The sequence below is a fragment of the Arvicanthis niloticus genome, chromosome 2, assembly GCF_011762505.2.
Source record: "Arvicanthis niloticus isolate mArvNil1 chromosome 2, mArvNil1.pat.X, whole genome shotgun sequence".
In the NCBI taxonomy this organism is placed as follows: domain Eukaryota; kingdom Metazoa; phylum Chordata; class Mammalia; order Rodentia; family Muridae; genus Arvicanthis; species Arvicanthis niloticus.
The window spans coordinates 6,987,645-7,008,407 of record NC_047659.1 but is presented as its reverse complement, the minus strand read 5'-3'; the positions used below and the strand labels follow the sequence as shown (position 1 = coordinate 7,008,407).

At 49.7% G+C, this 20,763-nt stretch overlaps 2 protein-coding genes across 2 annotated transcripts; one reads left to right on the top strand and one right to left on the bottom strand.

Moving 5' to 3' along the window:
• Positions 1 to 659: 659 nt before the first annotated feature.
• On the bottom strand, positions 660 to 9,687 carry Coq4 (coenzyme Q4). Its single transcript, XM_034496100.2, has 7 exons — positions 9,101 to 9,687; positions 8,890 to 9,021; positions 7,724 to 7,820; positions 7,157 to 7,259; positions 2,143 to 2,272; positions 1,581 to 1,674; positions 660 to 1,224 (listed from the first exon to the last, which is right to left on the bottom strand). Exons 1-7 carry the CDS (start codon positions 9,168 to 9,170, stop codon positions 1,053 to 1,055), a joined length of 798 nt encoding a protein of 265 aa, XP_034351991.1. The 5' UTR covers positions 9,171 to 9,687; the 3' UTR covers positions 660 to 1,052.
• Positions 9,688 to 9,749: 62 nt separating this feature from the next.
• Trub2 (TruB pseudouridine synthase family member 2) lies at positions 9,750 to 19,827 on the top strand. Its single transcript, XM_034496099.2, has 8 exons — positions 9,750 to 9,958; positions 10,851 to 10,982; positions 12,412 to 12,486; positions 13,993 to 14,054; positions 15,078 to 15,159; positions 17,135 to 17,207; positions 18,195 to 18,331; positions 18,949 to 19,827. Exons 1-8 carry the CDS (start codon positions 9,850 to 9,852, stop codon positions 19,272 to 19,274), a joined length of 996 nt encoding a protein of 331 aa, XP_034351990.1. The 5' UTR covers positions 9,750 to 9,849; the 3' UTR covers positions 19,275 to 19,827.
• The last annotated feature ends 936 nt before the right edge of the window (positions 19,828 to 20,763 follow it).

Sequence of the window (20,763 nt, the reverse complement as noted above, 5' to 3'; positions counted from 1 at the left end):
TCCACTCTGTGGGTCTTTGGGATGGATGTCAGGTCTTCAGGCCTGGTAGCACGTGCTTTTACATTTGTAAGCCATCTAATAAGCCCTGTTTTGGGCTGGAGAGATGGCTCAATGGTTAAGAGCATTGACTGTTCTGCCAGAGGTCCTGAGTTCAATTCCCAGCAACCACATGGTGACTCACAACCATCCGTAATGGGATCCAATGCCCTCTTCTAGTGTGTCTGAAGACAGCTACAGTGTACTCATATAAATAAAAAATACATAAATCTTTAAAAAAAAAAAAAAAAGCCCTGTTTTGTTTTGTTCCAGTTTTGAAGTTTCATTTTGTGTGTTTATGTGTGTGGACACATGCATAGTGTATGCAGATGTTGGTAGACAACTTGTGAGAAACCATTATCTTTCTACCATGTGGGTCTTGGGGACTGGAATCATGTCAGCAGACTTGATGGAAGTGTCTTTACTGTTGACCCATAGGCACTGTCACTGTTCCTCAGCTGATATCAAAAGTCTGGCTTAGAAACAGAAGGGACTTGTTAGTTTTCTGCTGGCTGGGGACTTGATTCCTAGACTTCAGACCCAATGACTGCGACAACCAATTGGGATGGGATTCCACTCACCAGTACCCCAGGCAAAGGGAGCTAGGCTAAGGACGACCTGCAGACTCTAGGCCTGATGGAGCTTTATTCAGACACCAAAGACACCTCCTCTTCCCCATGACTCTGCTCAGGGCTTGGCAACATGATGTAGTAGTCAAGCTTTCAAAGACAGAGCTTGACAGGATGCGCTGTCAGAGTCACTGTTCAGAAGAGGGGTCTCAGACCTGAACAATCAGTATGATCCAAGCTGGCTGTTCCAGGCACAGATACTGCTCTCTCCCGATGGCTCGTAGCAGCCTGGTGCCCCACCTCTCTCTCCTGTGCTGGCCCTCAAGGCACATGGCAGCAATGACTATAAAAATTATGATAAGTGACACTCTGAGTTCAAGGTTCAAAGAGCAGAAAGGAAGGCATTGTAAGGAGAGGAAGGCCCCATCCTCCGGGCTCAGGCTCAGGCTAGGCCGGCCCCTGGAAATGTTTTGGGGGAGGGCTGATGCCCAGCTCCTCCCGCAGGGCTGTCAGGGACTGCTCCCAACGACGTTCATAGTAGATGCTGAGGACACACGGGGCCCTGCGCCCGTTCTCAATCGCCCAAGGGATCAGCTCCGAGAACAGCACTTGGAGGCTCCTGGAGGGCAGCAGAGAGAAGAAAAGCCATAAAGTCCCCAAACTGACTCTGTTCTCAGTCAGCTGTCCCTCAGACCTACACAGATCTTAGTGAGGAAAGCTCCCACCCCTCATAGCACACACCCTGAATGATGAAGCTCAGATTTAAATAAAGGATTGCCCAATTCCAGAAGCTTCACCTTCATGAGGCCCTGTTCGTTCTGACCCCAGAGACCCTGGGGCCCATTGACTCAGTTTCCGTTTCTGAATCATTCTTCCCATCCTTGTTTTCTGGAAAGGCATGAAGCACCTGTATTCCATCCCTCCTTCCTGGAGCCCCAGCCCTTCTGAGCTCTCCTCCCATCCCAGAAAACTTACTGAGCACGGAGGCGGATGGGTCCGAAGAGTGCTCCCAGGATGCACATGGGTAGGCCGGTCTGCACAGCTTCAAACCACTTTACCACAACCTCTCCTAGAGGTAAGGGAGGATAGGAGGTGGGGGAGTAAGGGGAGGTCAGTGATGTTGAAGTGGCCCCGAGAAGCATGCTCCTCTTTTGCAGTGTAGGGTTTGGTGGGGTCGAGTCTCATCCTATGTGGGCTGTGGGGCATTTGACTAGAAGTAAGAGAAGGCCGAAGAGGGGAATCACAGGGACAGCATGCAGAGGATCTCAAAGGACAGGCTGACAACGGTCTGTACAGGCCACAGGGAGTTGCTGTGGTTTCAGAAGCAGGGATCCTTGGTGACTAAATGCTGAGATAAGGCCGGGAGGCAAGGAGGATGAGGATGGACGGCAGGGATGCTGTCAGGGCACATACAATGCAGAAGGCAGGACGGAGCTAGTGATAAAGAGGAGCATGAACCGGGACCCTGCCTGGAAGGCAGATTGGTGCTGGGGTACCCTGCATGGCCTGCTCAGTCGGCTCTCCCACCGCCACTCACCAAGCATATTGGTGGGCATCCCAAGCAGGGTGTGGAGCATGTCATGTACCTCACGGTACCTCTGGATCACATAGGCTAGCTCTTCATCATCCACGAAACGTGTAGGTGCTCGTGTATCTGGAGAGACTTTCTGGAGAACACAATCCCTCCTTGGACTCCTTTCCCATCAGCCCCCAGGGCCTTGGTGGCCTGCCACTAGTTGACGTTCAGCTGTATTCCCACCGAGCACATACCCTATCTGAGAATCCAGCTGCTGTTCCCACACCTGCTAACTGGGAGCCTCAGGTACCGATTATCCCCAACCCCCACTCCAGTTCACACCTCACACAATGCTGGCAGTCTGGTGGAGTCTACAGCTTTAGTGAGCAGAGGGGGAGTGGGTTTGAACTTTCTGTTTTGTAAGACAGAAGTTCTGAGATTAGTTGCATTAAAAAAACAAAAAACAAAAAACCAAACAGATCATACTAGGAGCTAAGGGGATGACTTGGTCGATGAAGTAATTGCTGTATCAGCGAGAGGCTCTGAGCCCCATCCCCAACACCCATGAAAGAAATAATAAACAAATAAATAAACAAACAAGTAAATAAATAAGTGGCTGCTCATGTGCCTGTAATCCCAGCACACAGAAAGCAGAAACAAGAGGCCAATGGGTGCCGGGCAGTGGTGGCACATGCCTTTAATCCCAGCGCTTGGGAGGCAGAGGCAGGCGGATTTCTGAGTTCGAGGCCAGCTTGATCTACAGAATGGGTTCTAGGACAGCCAGGACTACACAGAGAAACCTTGTCTTGAAAAACCAAAAACCAAAACAAAACTAAAGAAAAACAAGAGGCCACCCAGTTTAGCCAGATTGATGGGCTCTAAATTCAGTGAGAGACTGACTTGAACATAAGTTTGAGGAAGACACTTGATGTCAATCTCTAAGATCTTCACACACACACATACAAGTGTACATGTAAAATAAACACACTGTTGCTGAACTATAAACTTAACAGTGGTTGTGACGGGCTGGGGTATAGCTCAGTTGATAAGTGTGGGCCTAGCCCAGCATACCCTCAGTACTGCATACAACCAGGCACAGTGCTGTATAGCTGTAATCGTGGCAGCTGGAAGGTAGAGATAGAAGAATCAGGAGTTCACAGTCATCTTTAGCTACATAGAGAATTTGAGGCTACCCTGGGCTATGAGCCTTTCTCAAAAATCAAAATAAGTAAGTAAATCCCAAATGTTATTAGATTATTTCTATCTGCTTCCTTTTGCTTTTAAGGAGCCAGTAGGAAGCTTTAAGTCCCCATGTGGCTGGAGTTGTCTTGTGCGCTTTGGGACAGGCTGGCCATTTCACTCACTACTGTGACTCTGGTGCCTGGTCTAGGTTTTAAAGGGTCTCTTCCCACATGGCCCTGGCTGGCCTTGAGCTCAGGGCAGGTCTTCTGCCTCCGCCTCCTTAATGCTGGAGATTACAGGTGTGCACTGCCAGCACAGGCTGATTATCCTTCTTCACTCAACCCTGCCTCTCTGAGTCTGCATCAGTGCCTGAGCAGCCTGGGGTCAGCCTAGCTGGCCTGGTCCAACACGGCTTCAGCTTCCTCGGAAGCTGATAGATCCCAGGTATTTGTTGCCTCCGGGCAGCTGGCACAGTGCTATGCTCCGAGTTAACCTCTGGCCTTGCTGGGCTGTGCTAAGAGGAAGCAACTGTAGCAACAGTGGGTGCTTTCACCAAGGACCTACTATGTGTCAATTCTATACGATGTCCTTCACACAGATTGTCATATGTTACCCTTACAGTAAGTAATCTAAGAGGTAGACACTATTACTAATTTCAGAAATAGGTGAGAAAAATGTGGCTAGGAAGGTAAAGATACCACAGCTGAGGTAGCTGGGACAAACTCTGTTGGTCTACAAAGCCAGCAGCCTTGACACCCATTATCAGTCAGTCATATTAATGCCCTGGAGGTGAAGGCTCTGTCGACTTTCTGGGGGAGAATCTCTGCAGGGCTGTGAGACTGGGAAGACATGTGGGACATTACCCACGTTCCTTCAACTTGCCAAAGGATGACCACGCCTTTCAGTACTGCCAGCCTCTGTTCCTGTGACTTTACCTTGAACTTTCACCTAGATCTATGCAAAGCTCAAGGTGCTCCTTTCCATTCTGTAGCTGTGTCCCTTGTGTTAGAAGTGCCACATCTCCAGACTGCCACCAGAGTAGGAAACACACTAGGTAAGGTGCCCAGGACGGCCCTAATAGACCTCTTCCCCATACCAGCAACAGGACTAAAGGCTGTGGGCAATGCAGAAGCTGTCCCTCCCATGGTGGCACTTGGGGCAGGATCCTCACTGATGAAATAATCTGCACCCTGGTGAAACTAGGGCAGGTGACTGCCCTGCCAATGCAAAGGTGCTAGGAGAAGGCGAGAGGCAGCTTGCGTCTGGGGGGCAATTCCTTCATTGAGTAGTGGTTCTCAACTGCTCAGCAGGGGATCTTTACAGCGTCTAGACATTTAAGGTTGTTACCAGTGATGAGGGAGTCAACTGGCATCTGGTAGGTAGAAGTCGGGGATGCTACTACAGAGCCTGTGAGGCACAGGAGGCTTCCCAGTCAAGACTCGCCCAATCCACAGCAGCACTGTGCACCTCTAAGCACTTGTTCTATAGTAGCCCTTGGCCACTCTCCTCCTCCTGCAGCCTGGCTGGCTTCTGGCTCAAGCGAGAGCCACTAAGCTTCAAAGAGATGTGTGCATGATAGAGGGAAGGGACAGGTGGAGTAGGAAAACTAGATTATACTGACCTTTCCTTTGTTCCATTTTGAGAGAGGGTCTCTGTGTAGCCCTGGCTGTCCTGGAACTGTGTAGACCAGAGATCCACCCACCTCTGCCTCCTGAAAGCTGGGATTACTATTTTAAAACTTTCTGATCATTTTTAATGGTTCCTATTACAAAATGCAGTTTCTTTCCCAAGGCCCCAGGACAACGATCAGCCTAATCTTTCCCTGTCCCCTATGCATGCCTCTTTAGTGTATTTTGTCTGTCTATACGCTTATGCTGGGGACAGAGCCCAGGGCCGTAGGCATGGTGAACTATCTACCACTGAGCTCTGTCCCCAGACCCTCCAATGTTTTGTTTTGTTATTCTTCTTTTAATATACACATGGCTGTTGTTCACGTATATATGTCTATGCACCAAGTGTGTGCTAGCCGCCTACAGAGGCCAGAGGAACATGTCAGATCCCCTGGAACTGGAGTTATAGAAGGCTGTGAGTTGCTGTGTGGGTGCTGGGGATTGAATCAGGTCCTTTGAAAGAGCAATAAACACTCTTAACCACTAAGCTGTCTCTCCAGCCTGTTTACAGCCTGTAAGGACAGTAGGTATGGTTACTCCCTACATAGCCAGGTCGATCTTGAATTCAGTGGTAACCCTCCTGTTTCAATCAAGTGTGTAGGATTACATCATAGCAATTGGCTTGATTTCCTTTTTCTTTTTCGATACATGTGTGGCATATGTGCTTATATGCACATGTATGACGTGTGTGGTGGCCAGAGGTTGGTGTTGAGTGTCTTCCTTACTCTCCATCTCAGTTTCTGAGAGAAATCTCTAACTGCACCAGGGGCTCAGTGATAAAGGTCAGCTGGCTGGACCGTGACCTTCTGGGATCAGCTCCCCTCCCTCTGCAGTGTTGAACTGCAGGGTTGCAGGTATAAACTGCCAGGTCTGCTTTTACAAACTCAGGCTCCCGTGTTTAAGCAGCAAGCACTAAGCCAGTCGGAGCGGTCCTCCCAGCCTTGCGTCATCCTGCTTCTTTGAGCTTGTTTATTTTTCTGCTTAGAGTGTTCCTCCCCGGAACTCTACAAAGCTGACAGCACCCCATCTTCCAAGTCTCCCTGAAAGGGTCTCTCCTGAGCACTGACCAGGCAGTGGCTACCCCTGCTCCATCCAGAGACATCCCCTGCCCCATGTCTTGTCCCCTTCAGCCCGCCCTTGAGGCTATAGGCTCCCCAGCAACAGATGTCTGGCTATTTTAGTTCATTGTGACCTGTGGCTGAGCAGAATGTCTGATGTATTCTAAGTACTCAAGAAATACTTTACCTCCAAAGGCAGGGTCTTGTATAACCCAGGTTGGCCAAAACCTCACTATGTGGGTAAGGCCAACCCTGAGCTTCTGATTACCTTTCCTCTAGTCCACAGCAGGTTCATGCTGAGGACTGGCCCCAGGCCTTTCTACGTGAACTTGACCAACTGAGCTATCTCCTCAGACCACTACACTTTAATTTCAGTTTTTAAAAGTACTTGCCGGGGTGGTGGTGGTGGTGGCGGTGCACGCCTTTAATCCCAGCACTTGGGAGGCAGAGGCAAGCGGATTTCTGAGTTCGAGGTCAGCCTGGTCTACAGAGTGAGTTCTAGGACAGCCAGGGCTATACAGAGAAACCCTGTCTCGAAAAAACAAACAAACAAAACAAAACAAAACAAAACAAAAAACCCTAAAAACAACTACTTTATTAACTGCCTCTCTAATAAGAGCACAAGCTCCAGGAGGTCAGGAACCTGGCTTGCTACACCGAAGCGCACGGAATGATGGGCGGCAGATGCCAAGTAATGGGAATCCCCTCCTTCAGCCATCTCTAGCCTGGTGCAGGACAGTCCCACACTGGTTCCCAGGACTCTTGGGTGGAACACTGCCCAGGGCAGGACTAGCTGTGAACTTCAGTTGCCTCACTGCTCACTCTGTGCCTGAGTCCTCATGTCTTGCAAGAGGATGCCAACAGAACTTACTAGAAAGGTCACTGGGAGGATCAAGCCAGGTCACATACCAGCCTGGCAGCTGGCACACAACAGGAGGTTAGTAACCTCCAGTATTTGGGATGACATTACCAGACCATTTATCCATCACACAGAAAAATGTCAAAGACTGAAAACCACTCCCACCTTAGTTGGCATCTTAGGCATCCTCCCACCCTAGGCTGAATCCTCCCATGCCACCCTCTACCCTTATTGGTAACTGCTGGACACAGAGCCCGAAAACTCACATTAACTTCCAGGAAGCGGAGATACTCACGGCCCAGGGAGCCTTCAGGCAGGCTCTGAAGCTGGCTTAGGTCGAGGGTAGACAGCGAGATCCGGGGACGCTCTCTGAAAGATAGAATGTAGAAGGTAGGACTGGGCATGTGTCAACTAAGGCAAGTGAAAGGGTCACATAAAGGAAGCTGAAGTGGACATAGGAACACAGGACATCTATGTCGTCACAAGCCCTAACGGAGCACTGCAGTATTAGGGACTGTGGAGACCATCACAACCCAGGGCTGAGCCGGTGTCTTCAAAGCACAATCTCGTTAGAGAAGAAGTGCCACAGATGCCAGGGAGGGGATAGAGAGAGCACATTTGGAGAAGTACAACTAGCCACTGAGAGCTTAGTGCAAGCAGAGTCTTGTGACTGACACTGGATTAAGAAGACATATTGTACAACCCAGGGGATGTGTGCTCTTGGTTTTGAGCAGTGCCCCAGGCAATGCATCTCCCCATGGTCCTCTGTAGGGCTCCTTACAGGATAAGGACTGACACATCCTTGCCAATGCCAAGGGAAAGGTGGGACCTACTGTAGAATCTGGGCACCCTCTGGATCCTTCTTCATCTGGTCCCTGAGGAACTTCAGGGTGTGGCATCCTGTGGTCTCTCCTAGAACAGCAACCATGTCTAAAAGGACAGAGATGGGCAAAGACAGAGGATGGGATCCTTTTGTTTGTTTGTTTGAGACAATCTCTTTTTGTAAAAGTACAGGCTGTCCCGGAACTCACTATGTAGACCAGGCTTGCCTCAAACTCAGAGATCTTTCTGCCTCTGTTTCCCGAGTGCTAGATTAAAGGTGTGTGCCACCAGGACAGCAAGCTACTGTCTTTAGCATTATAAATCTATTGGAATATGGTGGCTTTCATCAACAGTAGGAACCATTTTCATAGCTCATTATCGAGACAGAGTGTCATGTTTCCGCTGACTAGTACAGGCCTTCAGATTAAATGGTGATGAACGGCAGTAACTAAGCTGACACAGTGCTGGCTTAGCACACTCAAAGCCCTGAGTTTGGTTCCCAGCATCATATAAACTGGGTATGGTGGCACATACCTGTAGTACCAGCATTCAGGGGTTAGGGAGGCAGATTGATCAGGAACTCAAAGTCATCCTATGGAGTTAAGAGGCCAGCTCAGTCTACATGAGACCTTGTCTCAACAAAACAATTTTTTCTAAAAAAAAAATTATGTTAGAGATGAGTACAAGGACAGTTACAAGATCCTATACAAATCACACCACATGTCTTGTCTTTCTCTTCCTCCCAGCTTTTCTTTTTTTGAACAAAGTCTGGCTATATATGGAATAAGAAGCTGGTCTTAAACTGTTTCAGCATAGAAAATCCTGAAGCTCATGATCCTTGACCTTACCTAAGATTATTTACTACCCAGTGAGAATGTTGTAATGTGTGTGTACCTGTAAGGTCGTTCAGCCCAGAGATTAATATGCCAGGATGACAGACTCTCCCAAGAATTACAAAAAGGCAGACCTGTAGATCTCACGCCGCTTTCCTCCTCTCCTCCCTGTGCCCAGCAGATCCATAACAGTTCTGGCTTATGATAATCAGACACCTGATTATTGTAAACTTTCCTGGGAACTATGAGATAGGCACAGCCAGGTTTGAATGTCCACAAACTAAGGCTTTGACAGAAGTCTTGACCGGCCCAAGCTTTCGAGACCGAGAAGTGAACGGCCTTACCGTGGCGATAGGGGTTGTAGAGTGCCATTCCCGCCGCGCCCACAGCCAGCAGCATCTTTTGCAGCGAGGTGGTGGGGATGTGGTCTGGGTACAGCAGGCGGGCGCCATGACTCTCGGCCCTGAGAGGCACATCTGCGGAGCAGGAAAGAGGTAAAGGTGAGAGAAGCCCGGTTCTACTGTCGCCGTGAACACCGGGGTCAGAGCTGCTCACCTACAGCTGGCGGTGTAGGGTGAGGGAGACTGCGGTGGAGGCGCAGGGAGCGAAGCAGCAGGGTCGCCATGGCAGCGGACGTCCGCGGTGGATGGGCGGGGCTCCACAGGTACGACGGAGGCCGGAGAAGTCAAAAGACTCCTTGGGAAATGAACTCACTGTGGCTTTTTGATCGGAGATGTTGTAATGTGGATAGGAGCATGAGAAGAAAAGCCACAAGATTTGTTTGCCACTGACTTAAGACAACTGCTCTGAGCCAGGCGTTATTTATAGCGTATATCTGTCAACCCAGCACTTGAAAACTGGAGGCCGAAGGATCAGTTCAAGATCCTTCTTGGAGAATTCTTAAGTTCGAAAACAGCCTGAGCTACTTGAAACCTTGTCTCAAAAACCAAGCCCGGTGTGAATTCCCCGTCACTCCAGCACTTGGGAACGTGGAGACAGGAAAATCAGGAATTTTCGGCAACGTAGCAAGTTTGAGGGCAGCCTGGGATATATGAGAAACAAACAAAAACTCCTGAAAAGGAATCCAAAATGAACATAACGGAGAACTAGGCTGTTCAATATCCGGCCCTATTTCCTTCTCCATCTCCATATTTCCTCCCCGGAGGACAATAAGATTCGAACCTCTTCCGGCCAAGGAAACAAGGCGGCTAACCTGCAGTAGGGACCACATTTGTGAAAGGACCACACCGCACTTCCGTTTGCATCCACGCTTCTGGATGATGTAGTGCGGCCGAGTTCCAGCCATGGGTTCTTCTGGCCTCGCTCGACTGCAGGGGCTCTTCGCTGTTTATAAACCTCCGGGGCTGAAATGGCTGCACGTGCGTGAGACCGTGGAGTTGCAGCTGCTTAAAGGTGAGTGCTCCGACGCGGATCCACGGTTCTGCATTAGTTTCATCCGATGCGGAATGAGGTCACGTGGCTCATCTGCCTGGTTGTTGCACTTTGTTGTTGTTTTTTTCTCTTGTACACATTTCGTTACTCCCACTCTCCGCTATTTTCCATTAGAGAAATGCATTCCGTAGTGTTGATTTTCTCAGGGTTTCTGATACAGAGTTAGAATTCGAACTATTTTTTTTCTTGGCTTTTTGAGACAGGGTCTCTAGTAATTAATCCGACCTTGAAATCAGTGAGGCCTTGAGAATTCTGACTCTCCTGTCTCCACCTGCCAAATGCTGAGATCACAGCCATGAACCACCACACCAAGCTTCAAACACCATTTTTCCTTCTCTTTCTTTCTTTCTTTTTTTTTTAAACAACTCTCAGGTAGCCTCAAATTTGCTATGTAAGCTGAAGATAACCTTGAACTCTTGACTCTCCTGCCTTCACTTCCCAAGGGCTTAGATTACATCTGTGTACCACCACCTCCCGTTAGGGTACTAGGGATGGAACTGAGGGTATCTTCCATATTTGCAAACACTCTATGAACTCAGCTAAATTTCCAACCCAGGATTTTTGAATTGTTTTGTTTTTTGTTTGTTTGCTTTTTGTTTTCCGAGAATGGTTTCTCTGTATAGCTCTGGCTCTCCTGGAACTCACTCTGTAGATCAGTCAGGCCTTCAATTCAGAGATCTGTCTGCCTCTGCCTCCCTAGTGCTGGGATTAATGATGTGCGCCACCATACGTGGTTTCTGAAGGAGTCATAGTCTGTTTTCTACAATACACAAATCCATCTTCTATGCTACTATCTCTCTGCCCTTTCTCGGGGGGTTGGGGAAGTATTGACATTGTGTTCTTCTGTGCTTAGGTCTCAATGCACAGCAGTGTCCTGCTCCTGAACAGCGTCGTGTTCGCTTCTTGCTCAGCCCTGTGGAAGGCAATGAAGAGAAATTGACTCTCACAGCCACCAGTGTGCCTTCCCTCACCACCCATAGACTTGGTAAGGCAGAATCAGGCAGGATCCTTGCTGTGATGTCATAGGAAATCCCTGGCCTAAGTTAGGTTTCTAGTCCAGGGATTGGCAAACTTCACTAGAACTTAAGCTAGAGCTTAGGCCTACAGGCTGTGTTGTTTCCTTGGCCCTGCTCAGCTCTGCCATTGTAGTGCGAAGCACCATTGGATGGTATGGAAAGGAGAGAGTCTTCTCCTATTTCAGTTAAGACTGGAGTGCAAAACAGCTATTGAGAGCAGTATATGACGGCCTGTGTCTTCTAGCGGAGACCGAAATGATCCTTTAAACTCAGGAGTCCTTGGGCAACACAGTGAGACCCAGTCTCAAAACAAAGTAGACTTGATGATTTGACTTGTGAGCTATACTTTGCTGACTCTTAACTGTTCTAGGACTCTAGGGAAACTGAAAACTTCTGGTAGACCTATGTTATTAATTAATACCTGCTCTGTACTAGACATCATGTTATCTTTCTCCTCACCACAGGTCTGCAAGGTAGGTCCCTATTTTAAAAAATGTATTGTTTGTATGTTTGTGTGCACACCAAGGCATGGGTGTGGAAGTCAGAGGGCATCTTTTGAGAGTCACTTCTCTCAGCCTACCATGTTGGTCCCAGGATCAAACAGAGGTCATCAGGCTTGGCAGCAAGTGCCTTTACCCACTGAGCCACCTCACCAGCCCTTGTTTTTGTGTTTTGAGACACAGCCTCCTGTAGCCCAGACTAGTCTTGAATTCACTATATAGTTGAGTATGACCTTGTAGTTTGGATTCTGATCCTTTTGCATCTGCTTCCCAAGTGCTGGGCCACATTAGGCTCTAGTCAGTCTTTCAGTGATCAAAAATCTGGGGCAATAGGTCAGTATTGTAGACAGACAGATGTAGGTCCCACCTTAGGGAGCTCACTGACTCGGGGAGAATGGCCAGGTTTTCTATCAGCAGATGCTATGCAGAGAACCCCATAATCTTGATCTCCAGTGTAATGCCTGATCTCAAAGCCTTCATGGGGTGAATAGTGATAGGCAGAGGAGGAAGAGTCCTGCATTGCCTTTTCTTTGGATCCAGGGAACTAGGGAAATAGTGGTTCCAGCTTCCATGGAGGAGAAGGCTGGGAATCCAACCTATCTTTTTGTTTTGTGTTGTTTTGTTTTTTGTTTTGTTTTGTTTGTTTTTCGAGACAGGGTTTCTCTGTGTAGCCCTGGCTGTCCTGGAACTCACTCTGTAGACCAGGCTGGCCTCGAACTCAGAAATCCGCCTGCCTCTGCCTCCCAAGTGCTGGGATTAAAGGCATGCGCCACCACTGCCCGTCGAATACAACCTATCTTAATTTGAGCTCATGAGGCTGTTCTAGAGTGATGGCCTCCTGCCAAAGCCATCCCCAGGGCTCATTAGTTGAAAAAATGAACTGGCTTTTTCTTTCCAGTGCGTGGTCCAGCATTCACAAGCCTGATGATCGGTGTGGGACATCGCTTGGATGTCCAGGCTTCTGGTGTGCTTGGTAAGTCATGTGCTCAGTCTGGGGATGTGATGCTGTAGACTTGGAGAAGGAGCAGGAAGTGATCTGGAGCCTAGTCTGCAGCTTTTCTGACGTCACTCCTCTTACTGTTTCCCTCTTTAGTGAGTCTGTATATCTCATCAGCTGGGAAGGTCCCACCTCTGTCAAGGGATTCCTGCATGAAACGTGGTTCAAGGCCTTTATGGACATTTGTCCACCGTACCCATGATAGATGCTATGCAATGTTATCAGTGAAGAGAGTAAGACCGGACCTGAGGCCTGGCCAGTAAATGTTCATGGTCTCCAGAGGAGCTACCATCAAGTTAGGGTACAGCAGGCATGTGGCTCTATCTCCTCTAGTTGCAGTCTGCATATTGCCAGAGCTGGATACCAAGCTCCAAGTCACAAGCCTTCTGTGGCCTCTAGGTCATACAGCAGCCCGTTGTCCACCTCCACAGCGTGGTTCCTGAGGTGCAGGCAGTCAGACATGATCTCATGCCCCCTCCCTGTTTCCCCCTCTAGCAGTGAATGGAAAGCCATTCATTTCTTTAGACAGAGGGATAAACAGATCAGGGAACAGGAAGGAAGTGGCCCGAAAGGCCACTATTATGGGTCCTTCCGTTGTACCATTAGCTTTCTGTTCATTCCCCACCCCTAGTCTCTGATATACACAGGCCTGAGCATCTTTATCTGTTTTACTGATTGAGAGCTTGAGGGCCAAAGACGTTAAAAGTTAAGAGTCAGAAAACCTAGATCTTGTATTTGTTTCTGAGACAGGGTCTCAGTGAACCGAGGCTAGCCTCCAGCTGGGTATAAAGTCTCAGTGAGCTGAGGCTGGCCTCCAGCTGGGTATAAATGACCGTGAGTTCTTGACCCTCCTCCATCTGAGTGTTGGGAATTGTAGGCTTGTGTCACCTTGACTTGGACTTTGGTTTTGTTTTTGAGATAGAGTTTCTCTATGTAGCTCTGGCTGTCCTGGAACTTGATCCATTGACCAGGCTACCCTCAAATTCAGAGATCCACTTGCCTCTGCTTTCCAAGTGCTGGGATTAAAGGTGTGCACCATCACTGTCCAGCTGATTTGTTTTGTTTTTTAAATTTATATTTTCATATGAGACAAAGTCTGACTACTTTCAAAGCTGGCCTGGAACTCAAGGTTCTCTAACTTCAGCCTCCCAAGTGCTAGGATTATAGGTGTGTGCCTCTCCTCCCAACCCCAGATGGGACTGCAGTTTGGTGGAACTGGGACTATGGGCTCTTGCTTGCAGGGTTTCAGGACCCTCGGGGAGCTTCTTCAGGCACTCGAGCTTAGTTCCCACTGGGAGCCAGATGCCATCCTTTTGTGAGCCATGGAGCCCAGTGTTGATAATGGCTCCCTCCCTTGATGCTGGAGCTCTCCTCATTCCTGTCTGGCTGCAACGAGGGAAAGAGTTTTGGTGGCAGGGAGTGGCAAGGGTAGTTCCCAGGGAAAGGACTGGAGACGTGACAGAGGGTCTGGTTGCCTTTCAGTGCTCGCCGTGGGACACGGACGTAGTCTCCTCACCGACATTTACAATGCTCACCTCACCAAGGTATGGTGATCCGAAGATATGGGCACAATTACACCTTGGTCTTTTCCCAGAGGGCATGGGTAGGGAAGGCCGAGGCCACTAGCCAGCATTTTCTGCTTGCTGTAGCTGGGAGAGACTAGAGATACAGCGTTACCCATCACAGAATTCTCTTCTGACCACCACCAAGAGCTGTGTGTGGGTCTTCTCATGAAAGCCCCACCCCACTTAGCCTCACTCCCATTTTATAGTTGAGTAGAGTGAGGCTTAGAAAGACCGCGCCTAACCAGAGTCACAAATTCTTTAAAGCCTTCGGGAGCTGAAATCTGAGCTTGGATCTGCCCTGCACCACAATCCAAGCCCAGCAGTGTTCTGTTCTCACTGTGAGACAGAGGTGGATGTCACCGTCCAGTCCTGGGACTCCTCCAGGACCGGGTGGGGCCTTAGACTGTGGTATTGTGAAGTTTGCCGAGAGGACACTTTAGGTAGCTAGATCTTCAGTGCTGAACGGCACAATCCGGGACTGAACGGTAATCCCGGTCTGCCAGCCACAGCTCACGGGTCCTTGGCGAGTCAATGAACATCTCTTTGTGCTTCAGTTTCCTCTAGTTTATGATGGGAATGAAGAAATGAGGGTTAAAGTGACTTCCTGGAGCCTTGGCTCAGCCCTTGGCACAGTACAGGCCACATCTCTGCCACCGCTATCTCCTTGTTCTTGTCACCTGAGGGAAGAGCTGTTGCCTGTACAGAGTTGGAGGACGGGGAGTTCCTGAGGGCATCCAGCAGTGCCTGACTTGGGCACTGAGACAGCCCCAGGACATGTGTGGGGTGACACTCTTTGGTCTGGCCTGGTGGGGCGGAAACTGGTGCTGGTGCCATGTCCAGGTCATGGGTAACAGAGCACAGAGCTGCCCTGAGCTTCAGAGCAGAGTGCACTTCCTCCCTCAGGGTAAGGGAGCAGCAGGCATGCTGTGTGTGGCGCTCTGAGGCTGGTACTTCCTCAGCATCAAAGCTTAGAATGGGGACTCCCCTGCTCTGTCCCTACAGGATTACACAGTGCGTGGCCTCCTGGGCAAAGCTACAGACAACTTCTGTGAAGATGGGCGACTGATAGAGAAGACAACTTACGGTGAGAGGTGGGGACAGGGTGGGAGAGGTGGTTGCCTCTGCCTCCCTTTACTTCCTATCTCTGTAATTCTCTTCCTGACCTTTCCAGGTCACAGTGGTGTCTGTTAGGTTTCTGCACACTAAGCTCAGGTTAGAGCTTTGCTCTTACCACCTGTCTCCCAGAATACCCCTTACCTGCTTCCTTTCCTGGTTCAAATGCTCCCACCCCTGGGGAGCCTTCCTCACCTCAGTCTCTCAGAGTGATGACGCACTCAGAGTGGAAACCAGCTATGAGTACTTGCTTAAGATCTGTCTTTTCATTATCTCAGGACAGATGGATCGGGAAGTTCATCTTGTGGCCACACACTTCATACAGGGCCAAGGATCTGTCCAGGTTTATTAGTGTAGGTGTAAGCAAGGTGTGGTGCCACATGCCTTTAATTCCAGTGCTGCTGGGGCAGGACGATCTCTGAGTTCCAGGCAAGTCTGGTCTACACAGCAAGTTATAGGACAGCCAAGACTACATAGTGAGACTTATTTTAGTCTCAAAAAACTAAAATAATAACTACATTTCTTGGTTTTTCAAGACAGGGTTTCTCTGTGTAGCTCTGACTGTTCTGGAACTCACTCTGTAGACCAGGTTGGCCTTAAACTAGAGATCCACCTGCCTCTGCCTCTTGAGTGCTGGTATTAAAGATTATACTGCCCAGTATAGCAACTTCTTAAAGGAGATTCATGCTTTTTGTTGTTGTTGTTGTTTAGAATGTACTAAGAACCAAACTCAGGGCCTTGTGCTTGCCCTACCACTAAAAATGCTCTCACCCTTCATATGTCAGTTACATAACTAAAAAGTAGAGTAATAGTCAAAGTGTGCCAGTTGGTGGGAAAGACCCAGATGGAAAGTGACCAAGAGAAGCTAGGAGAACTGGTGTTGGGGAAGCTTTCTGGAAGAGGAAGCACTGTGTTGGGCCTGTCAGAGGGCGGGGAGACAGTGGCAGGTAGATTCTAGGTAGCATGGTGGATCAGTGCAACCAGAAGGCTGGAGACAGCAACTGACTAGGCTTCAGCCCTATGCTGTTCCCAAATCCTGGTGCTGCTTAGAAGTTGGTGTTTGTCCCCGCTGTGTCTCAAGGCCTCGGCTTCCTCATAGTTTGTGAAAGTCCCAGGCTTAGGTGCTTAGTCCCTCAGTGGGGCCTAGAGGCAGGGTTGCTCCTCCCTCAGGTGCTGCTTCTGCATCTGGCCAGGTGCTGCCTCCTGCAGTCACTAGCGCGGGAGAGGAGCTCTTCAGACAGTGCACATCTCACCGAGAAGAGAGTCCAGTTTTCATCAACTTAAAAATAACCTGTGTGTGTGCTCTGTGTGTGTGTGTGTGTGTGTGTGTGTGCTGGGGACTGCTCAGAAGCACTGGCTCCTCTGGAACTGGTGCAGATGGTTGTGAGCTACCATGTGGGTTCTGGGGACAGAATCTGGGTCCTCTGGAAGAGCAGCCAGTGTTCTCAACCACTGGGCATCTCTCCAGCCCCTTCACCAAGTTTTCTTTTTTCTTTTTACCTTTTGAGACAGTCTTTGTAGCTCTAGCTGGCCTAAAACTCACTCAGTAGACCAGATTGGCCTCTGACTCAGAGATCTGCCTGTGCTCTTGAGTGCTGGGATTACACCACTACAATTGGCAACTTTTTATGTGCTTATTTATTAAAAATATATATTTATTAATAAAACATATTAGTATTATGTACTATTATGTTGATTGCTCATTTTTATTGTTAAATTTTGGAATGTAGCCCAGGCTAGCCTGCTGCCCTCAGCTCTCAGGTGCTCTCAGGCATGCACTACAAAGGACTGTGCGTAGACCCAGCCTCCTGTAAAAACCCCACACTAGGTGTTCTGGCCAGTTCTAAAATGGGCTTGTTTGGGGTAAATGGAGCCTGGCCAGTTGCTGTGGTCTGTCCTCTGACCACCTGTAGAGCGACACTCTTCTTACCCCATGCCTTTTCCAGACCATGTGACCAGAGAGCGGCTGGACCGGATCCTGGCTATGATCCAAGGCTCCCACCAAAAAGCTCTGGTGATGTAAGTAGATCCAAGAGCTCCTCTGCCCTGCAGGGGGCTTAGAGGGGAGGTCCATACCCCAAGGTGTAAGACTAGGGGTGGGGGTGGATAATGGAATCCCCTAGGAGCTGAGAGCTTGCCCAAAAGCCCTCTGCCAGGCTGCTCAGGACTCCTGACTCCCAGGCATCAGCCCTGTGGCTCCCAGGAAACTAACTAGTCATCTGTAAGTGGGACAGCCATTACCTGAGCACAGTGCTCCAGGCAGAGACAGAGACAGAGCAGGGGCAGAGCCTGCTGGGATTGCAAGAAGTGGCTCAATTGACAGAGCTCAAAGGATTAGCAGGAGCCAGGCCCTGTGCCGGGCACCCACAGCGGGTGTGCCAGGACTGAAATGGCCAGTTGTGCTCAGAAGCCAGGGATCAGGGCTTGAGGTGGGAGGGGCTGGGGTAGGAGCAGAGGGAAGCAGGTAAGGCTGGCCAGGGCACTGGGGACTGAGGCTAGTTCTGAAGCAGCACTGTGGTCTCACTGAGGATCCTGGGAGGAAAGCTAGGCAGTGAAGGAGACAGGCTGTGAGGACAGTGCCCAGTGCTTATTACTTCAGGTCTGAAGACAGCAGGGAAAGCAGTGGCAGAGTAAAGGGAGAACTTAGAGAGGAGGGAGGAGCACAGGAAAGAAGGGACCAGGAGGGTACCAGGGCCTTGGATCTGGAGCATTTGTGTAGGTGACCCTGGAATCAGGTAGCCATTGAAGTCCCTAAGGGTTACACTTAGGTAAGGTGCCTGAGGCTGGAGCACAGTGCACAGGGCGTGGTCAGGATTGCTCAGCCTGTGACAGATGAAGCCAGGCATTGACAAAGGATGCCTTTGGTGGCTAAGAGGGAGGCTGCTCTGAAGGTGGATGGGAGAGTTGGGGTGGTGAATGGGAATGGAGAGAACAATGAAGACACCCCTTTCATGGTGGTGCAGGTACCCCACACCAGCCTCTTACTCTGGCCTTCCTGAATACCAGGTACTCCAACCTAGACCTGAAGTCCCAGGAGGCCTATGAGATGGCTGTGCAAGGTGTGGTCCGGCCCATGAACAAGTCCCCAATGCTCATCTCTGGCATCCGCTGCCTGCACTTTGCACCTCCCGAGTTTCTTTTGGGTAAGTTGCCCAGGAAGCTGGGGTGATGTGATGGGGTCTTGTGTGGCATCCTAGCCTTGAGTGGCTTTCCACCAGGTGGTCCAGGCTCAGCCTAACCCACAGGAACAGCTCAAAGGCTACACACTCTCCTGTCTATTCCCAAAGCATGTGAAGCCAGCCCTTAAGAAGCAGAGGCTGGGACTGGCAGCTCAGTTCCAGAGCAGTTCAACCTTGTTCTGGGCCCCCAGACATGACTGTCACTTCCTGAGTCTCACCCAGCTCTGCCCCAGCCTTTTCCATGTTCCTTTGGCTTCTTCCCTGAGCGCTGACCAAAGCCCTCAGTGGTGAGCTCACATGAAAGTGCTGTCTTGCACCTCACTCCTAGTGCCTGTGTAGACCAAGTACGTGAGTGGTGCTGCCAGAAGCTCAGCCCAGGTCGGGGGAATGGAGGGCAGAAGCTGGAGCTGGAGCCTGACCCAGGAGGTGCCCGGCAGCACTGCCATGCTCTCAGCCCTGCAGCAAAGCAAAGCAGCATCTCAGGAAGGATGCTCCTTGTAGAGGGGGTCCAAGGGACGTGAGTCCAGGTCAGCTTGGTCCCTGCAGCTCTCCTAACAGTCATGTCTGTCTGTGTCCCACAGAGGTGCAGTGCATGCACGAGACACAGAAGCAGCTGAGGAAGCTGGTGCATGAGATTGGCCTGGAGCTGAAGACCACTGCTGTCTGCACACAAGTGCGGCGTACTAGGGATGGCTTCTTCAGGCTAGATGATGCTCTCCTGAGAACCCAGTGGGACCTGCATAAAATCCAGGATGCTATCCAGGCAGCAGCCCCCCGGGTGGCAGCGGAACTGAAAAAGAACTTGAGCCTAAAGTTGAGCCACCAGCAGCTCCCCAGTGCTAGACAACCTTGGGGCTTCAGGGGTCCAAGCTCCACTTCTAAGTTGGAAGACTGTGCAGGGGAGTGAAAGGCCAGCCAGGTGCCCGGATGTAGGGGCAAACAGTCTCTTCACAAGTCAGAACTGGTCACTCTGCAGAGTGAGATCACGGGCCCTGAGCCGTCATCTCAGCAAAACAAAAGTACTGGAGGGATCCTTCGTCTGCGTCTATGATCTCAGTACTATTCAGCTGAGGCAGGAGATAGCTCTGAGTTTGAGGCCAGCCTGGTCTAGTCTTCTGGAGTACTTCGTGATGTGTGTCAGTATGTAGTGTCCTGCCAGTCAGGGTGCAAACCTGTGATCATTGCCTAGGTGGTGGAGACAGGAGGATCAGGAGTTCAAGGTCATCTTTGGCTGCATGAGTTCGAGGCTACATGAAGCCTTCTATCCAAGACAATATTAAAAACCCAGAATTGGCCGGGCAGTGGTGGCGCACGCCTTTAATCCCAGCACTTGGGAGGCAGAGGCAGGTGGATTTCTGAGTTCGAGGCCAGCCTGGTCTACAGAGTGAGAGCTCCAGGACAGCCAGCCAGGGCTACACAGAGAAACCCTGTCTCGAAAAACCAAAAAAAAAAAAACAGAATTATTTTTTAAAAGGTTTTATTCCAAGGCCAGCCTGGTCTACCGAGTGAGTTCCAAGACAGCCAAGGCTATACAGAGAAACCCTGTCTCAAAAAAAAACAAAAAACAAAACAAACAAACAAACAAAAAGAATAAAAGGTTTTATTCTATGTGTGTGAGTATTTGCACGTGTGGTGTGTGTGTGTGTGTGTGTGTACGTACGTACGTACCCCTTGCGTCATGGAGGCTAGAAAAGGAAAGAACCTTGTAGCTGGCCTTAAAAGGCAGTTGTGAGCCACCATGGAGCTGCTGGGAATGGATCCCTGGTCCTCTGGAAGGCAGCCTTAACCACTGATCCATTTCTCCAGAATTTAATTTAATTGCCTGTCCTGTGATGCAGCAGCTGTAACTCTCCAGTACCCTGGCTGTAAACAGTTACAGGATCATAGTTGTTGGTGTCTGCAGTGTAAACACTAGCAGGAAAGCAGAGGATTGTGTTCACTGCGTGGCACACTAAGAAGTGGTATGGAGAAGACACAACAGGTTTATAATATACAGTGTTTTCATCCTTTGAGAAAAGTGTATGGCATTTTAATTACCCCTCCAACTCTTCAACCCCATGCCCACCATGTCCCCACTAAGCCTTAAGTCAGCTGTCTTTATAAGTCCCTGAGACCAGTTAGCGCTTGGGTGGGCATAGGGCCATCCACAGCCTACCCCTCCTCCAGCCCATCAGTTACCAATAGGGCCACAAGGTGGTGGGAACCTCTAAGCCCCTTCGTGTGGTAAATAATACTAATTGAGTTTCCAGTCTGCCTTAGATTATTTAGTTCCCAGATAAAAGACACAACCTTTACACTTGTAAAAAGCCTCTATGGCTATTTTGTCTACTTCTCTACCAATAATCGTGAGATACAACTTGCCATGTTCTGCCTGGGCCACTCTTACTCCCACTGGA

Excerpts from the sequence above, each read along its gene's own strand:
- Trub2 (XM_034496099.2), top strand. The coding sequence starts at position 9,850 with ATGGGTTCTTCTGGCCTCGCTCGACTGCAGGGGCTCTTCGCTGTTTAT. Across the intron at positions 9,959-10,850 it reads GGAGTTGCAGCTGCTTAAAG|GTCTCAATGCACAGCAGTGT; the intron begins GTGAGTGCTCCG and ends TTCTGTGCTTAG. Across the intron at positions 15,160-17,134 it reads GATAGAGAAGACAACTTACG|ACCATGTGACCAGAGAGCGG; the intron begins GTGAGAGGTGGG and ends TGCCTTTTCCAG.
- Coq4 (XM_034496100.2), bottom strand. The coding sequence starts at position 9,170 with ATGGCGACCCTGCTGCTTCGCTCCCTGCGCCTCCACCGCAGTCTCCCT. Across the intron at positions 9,022-9,100 it reads CCCTACACCGCCAGCTGTAG|ATGTGCCTCTCAGGGCCGAG; the intron begins GTGAGCAGCTCT and ends CCTGCTCCGCAG. Across the intron at positions 7,821-8,889 it reads CTACAACCCCTATCGCCACG|ACATGGTTGCTGTTCTAGGA; the intron begins GTAAGGCCGTTC and ends CTGTCCTTTTAG.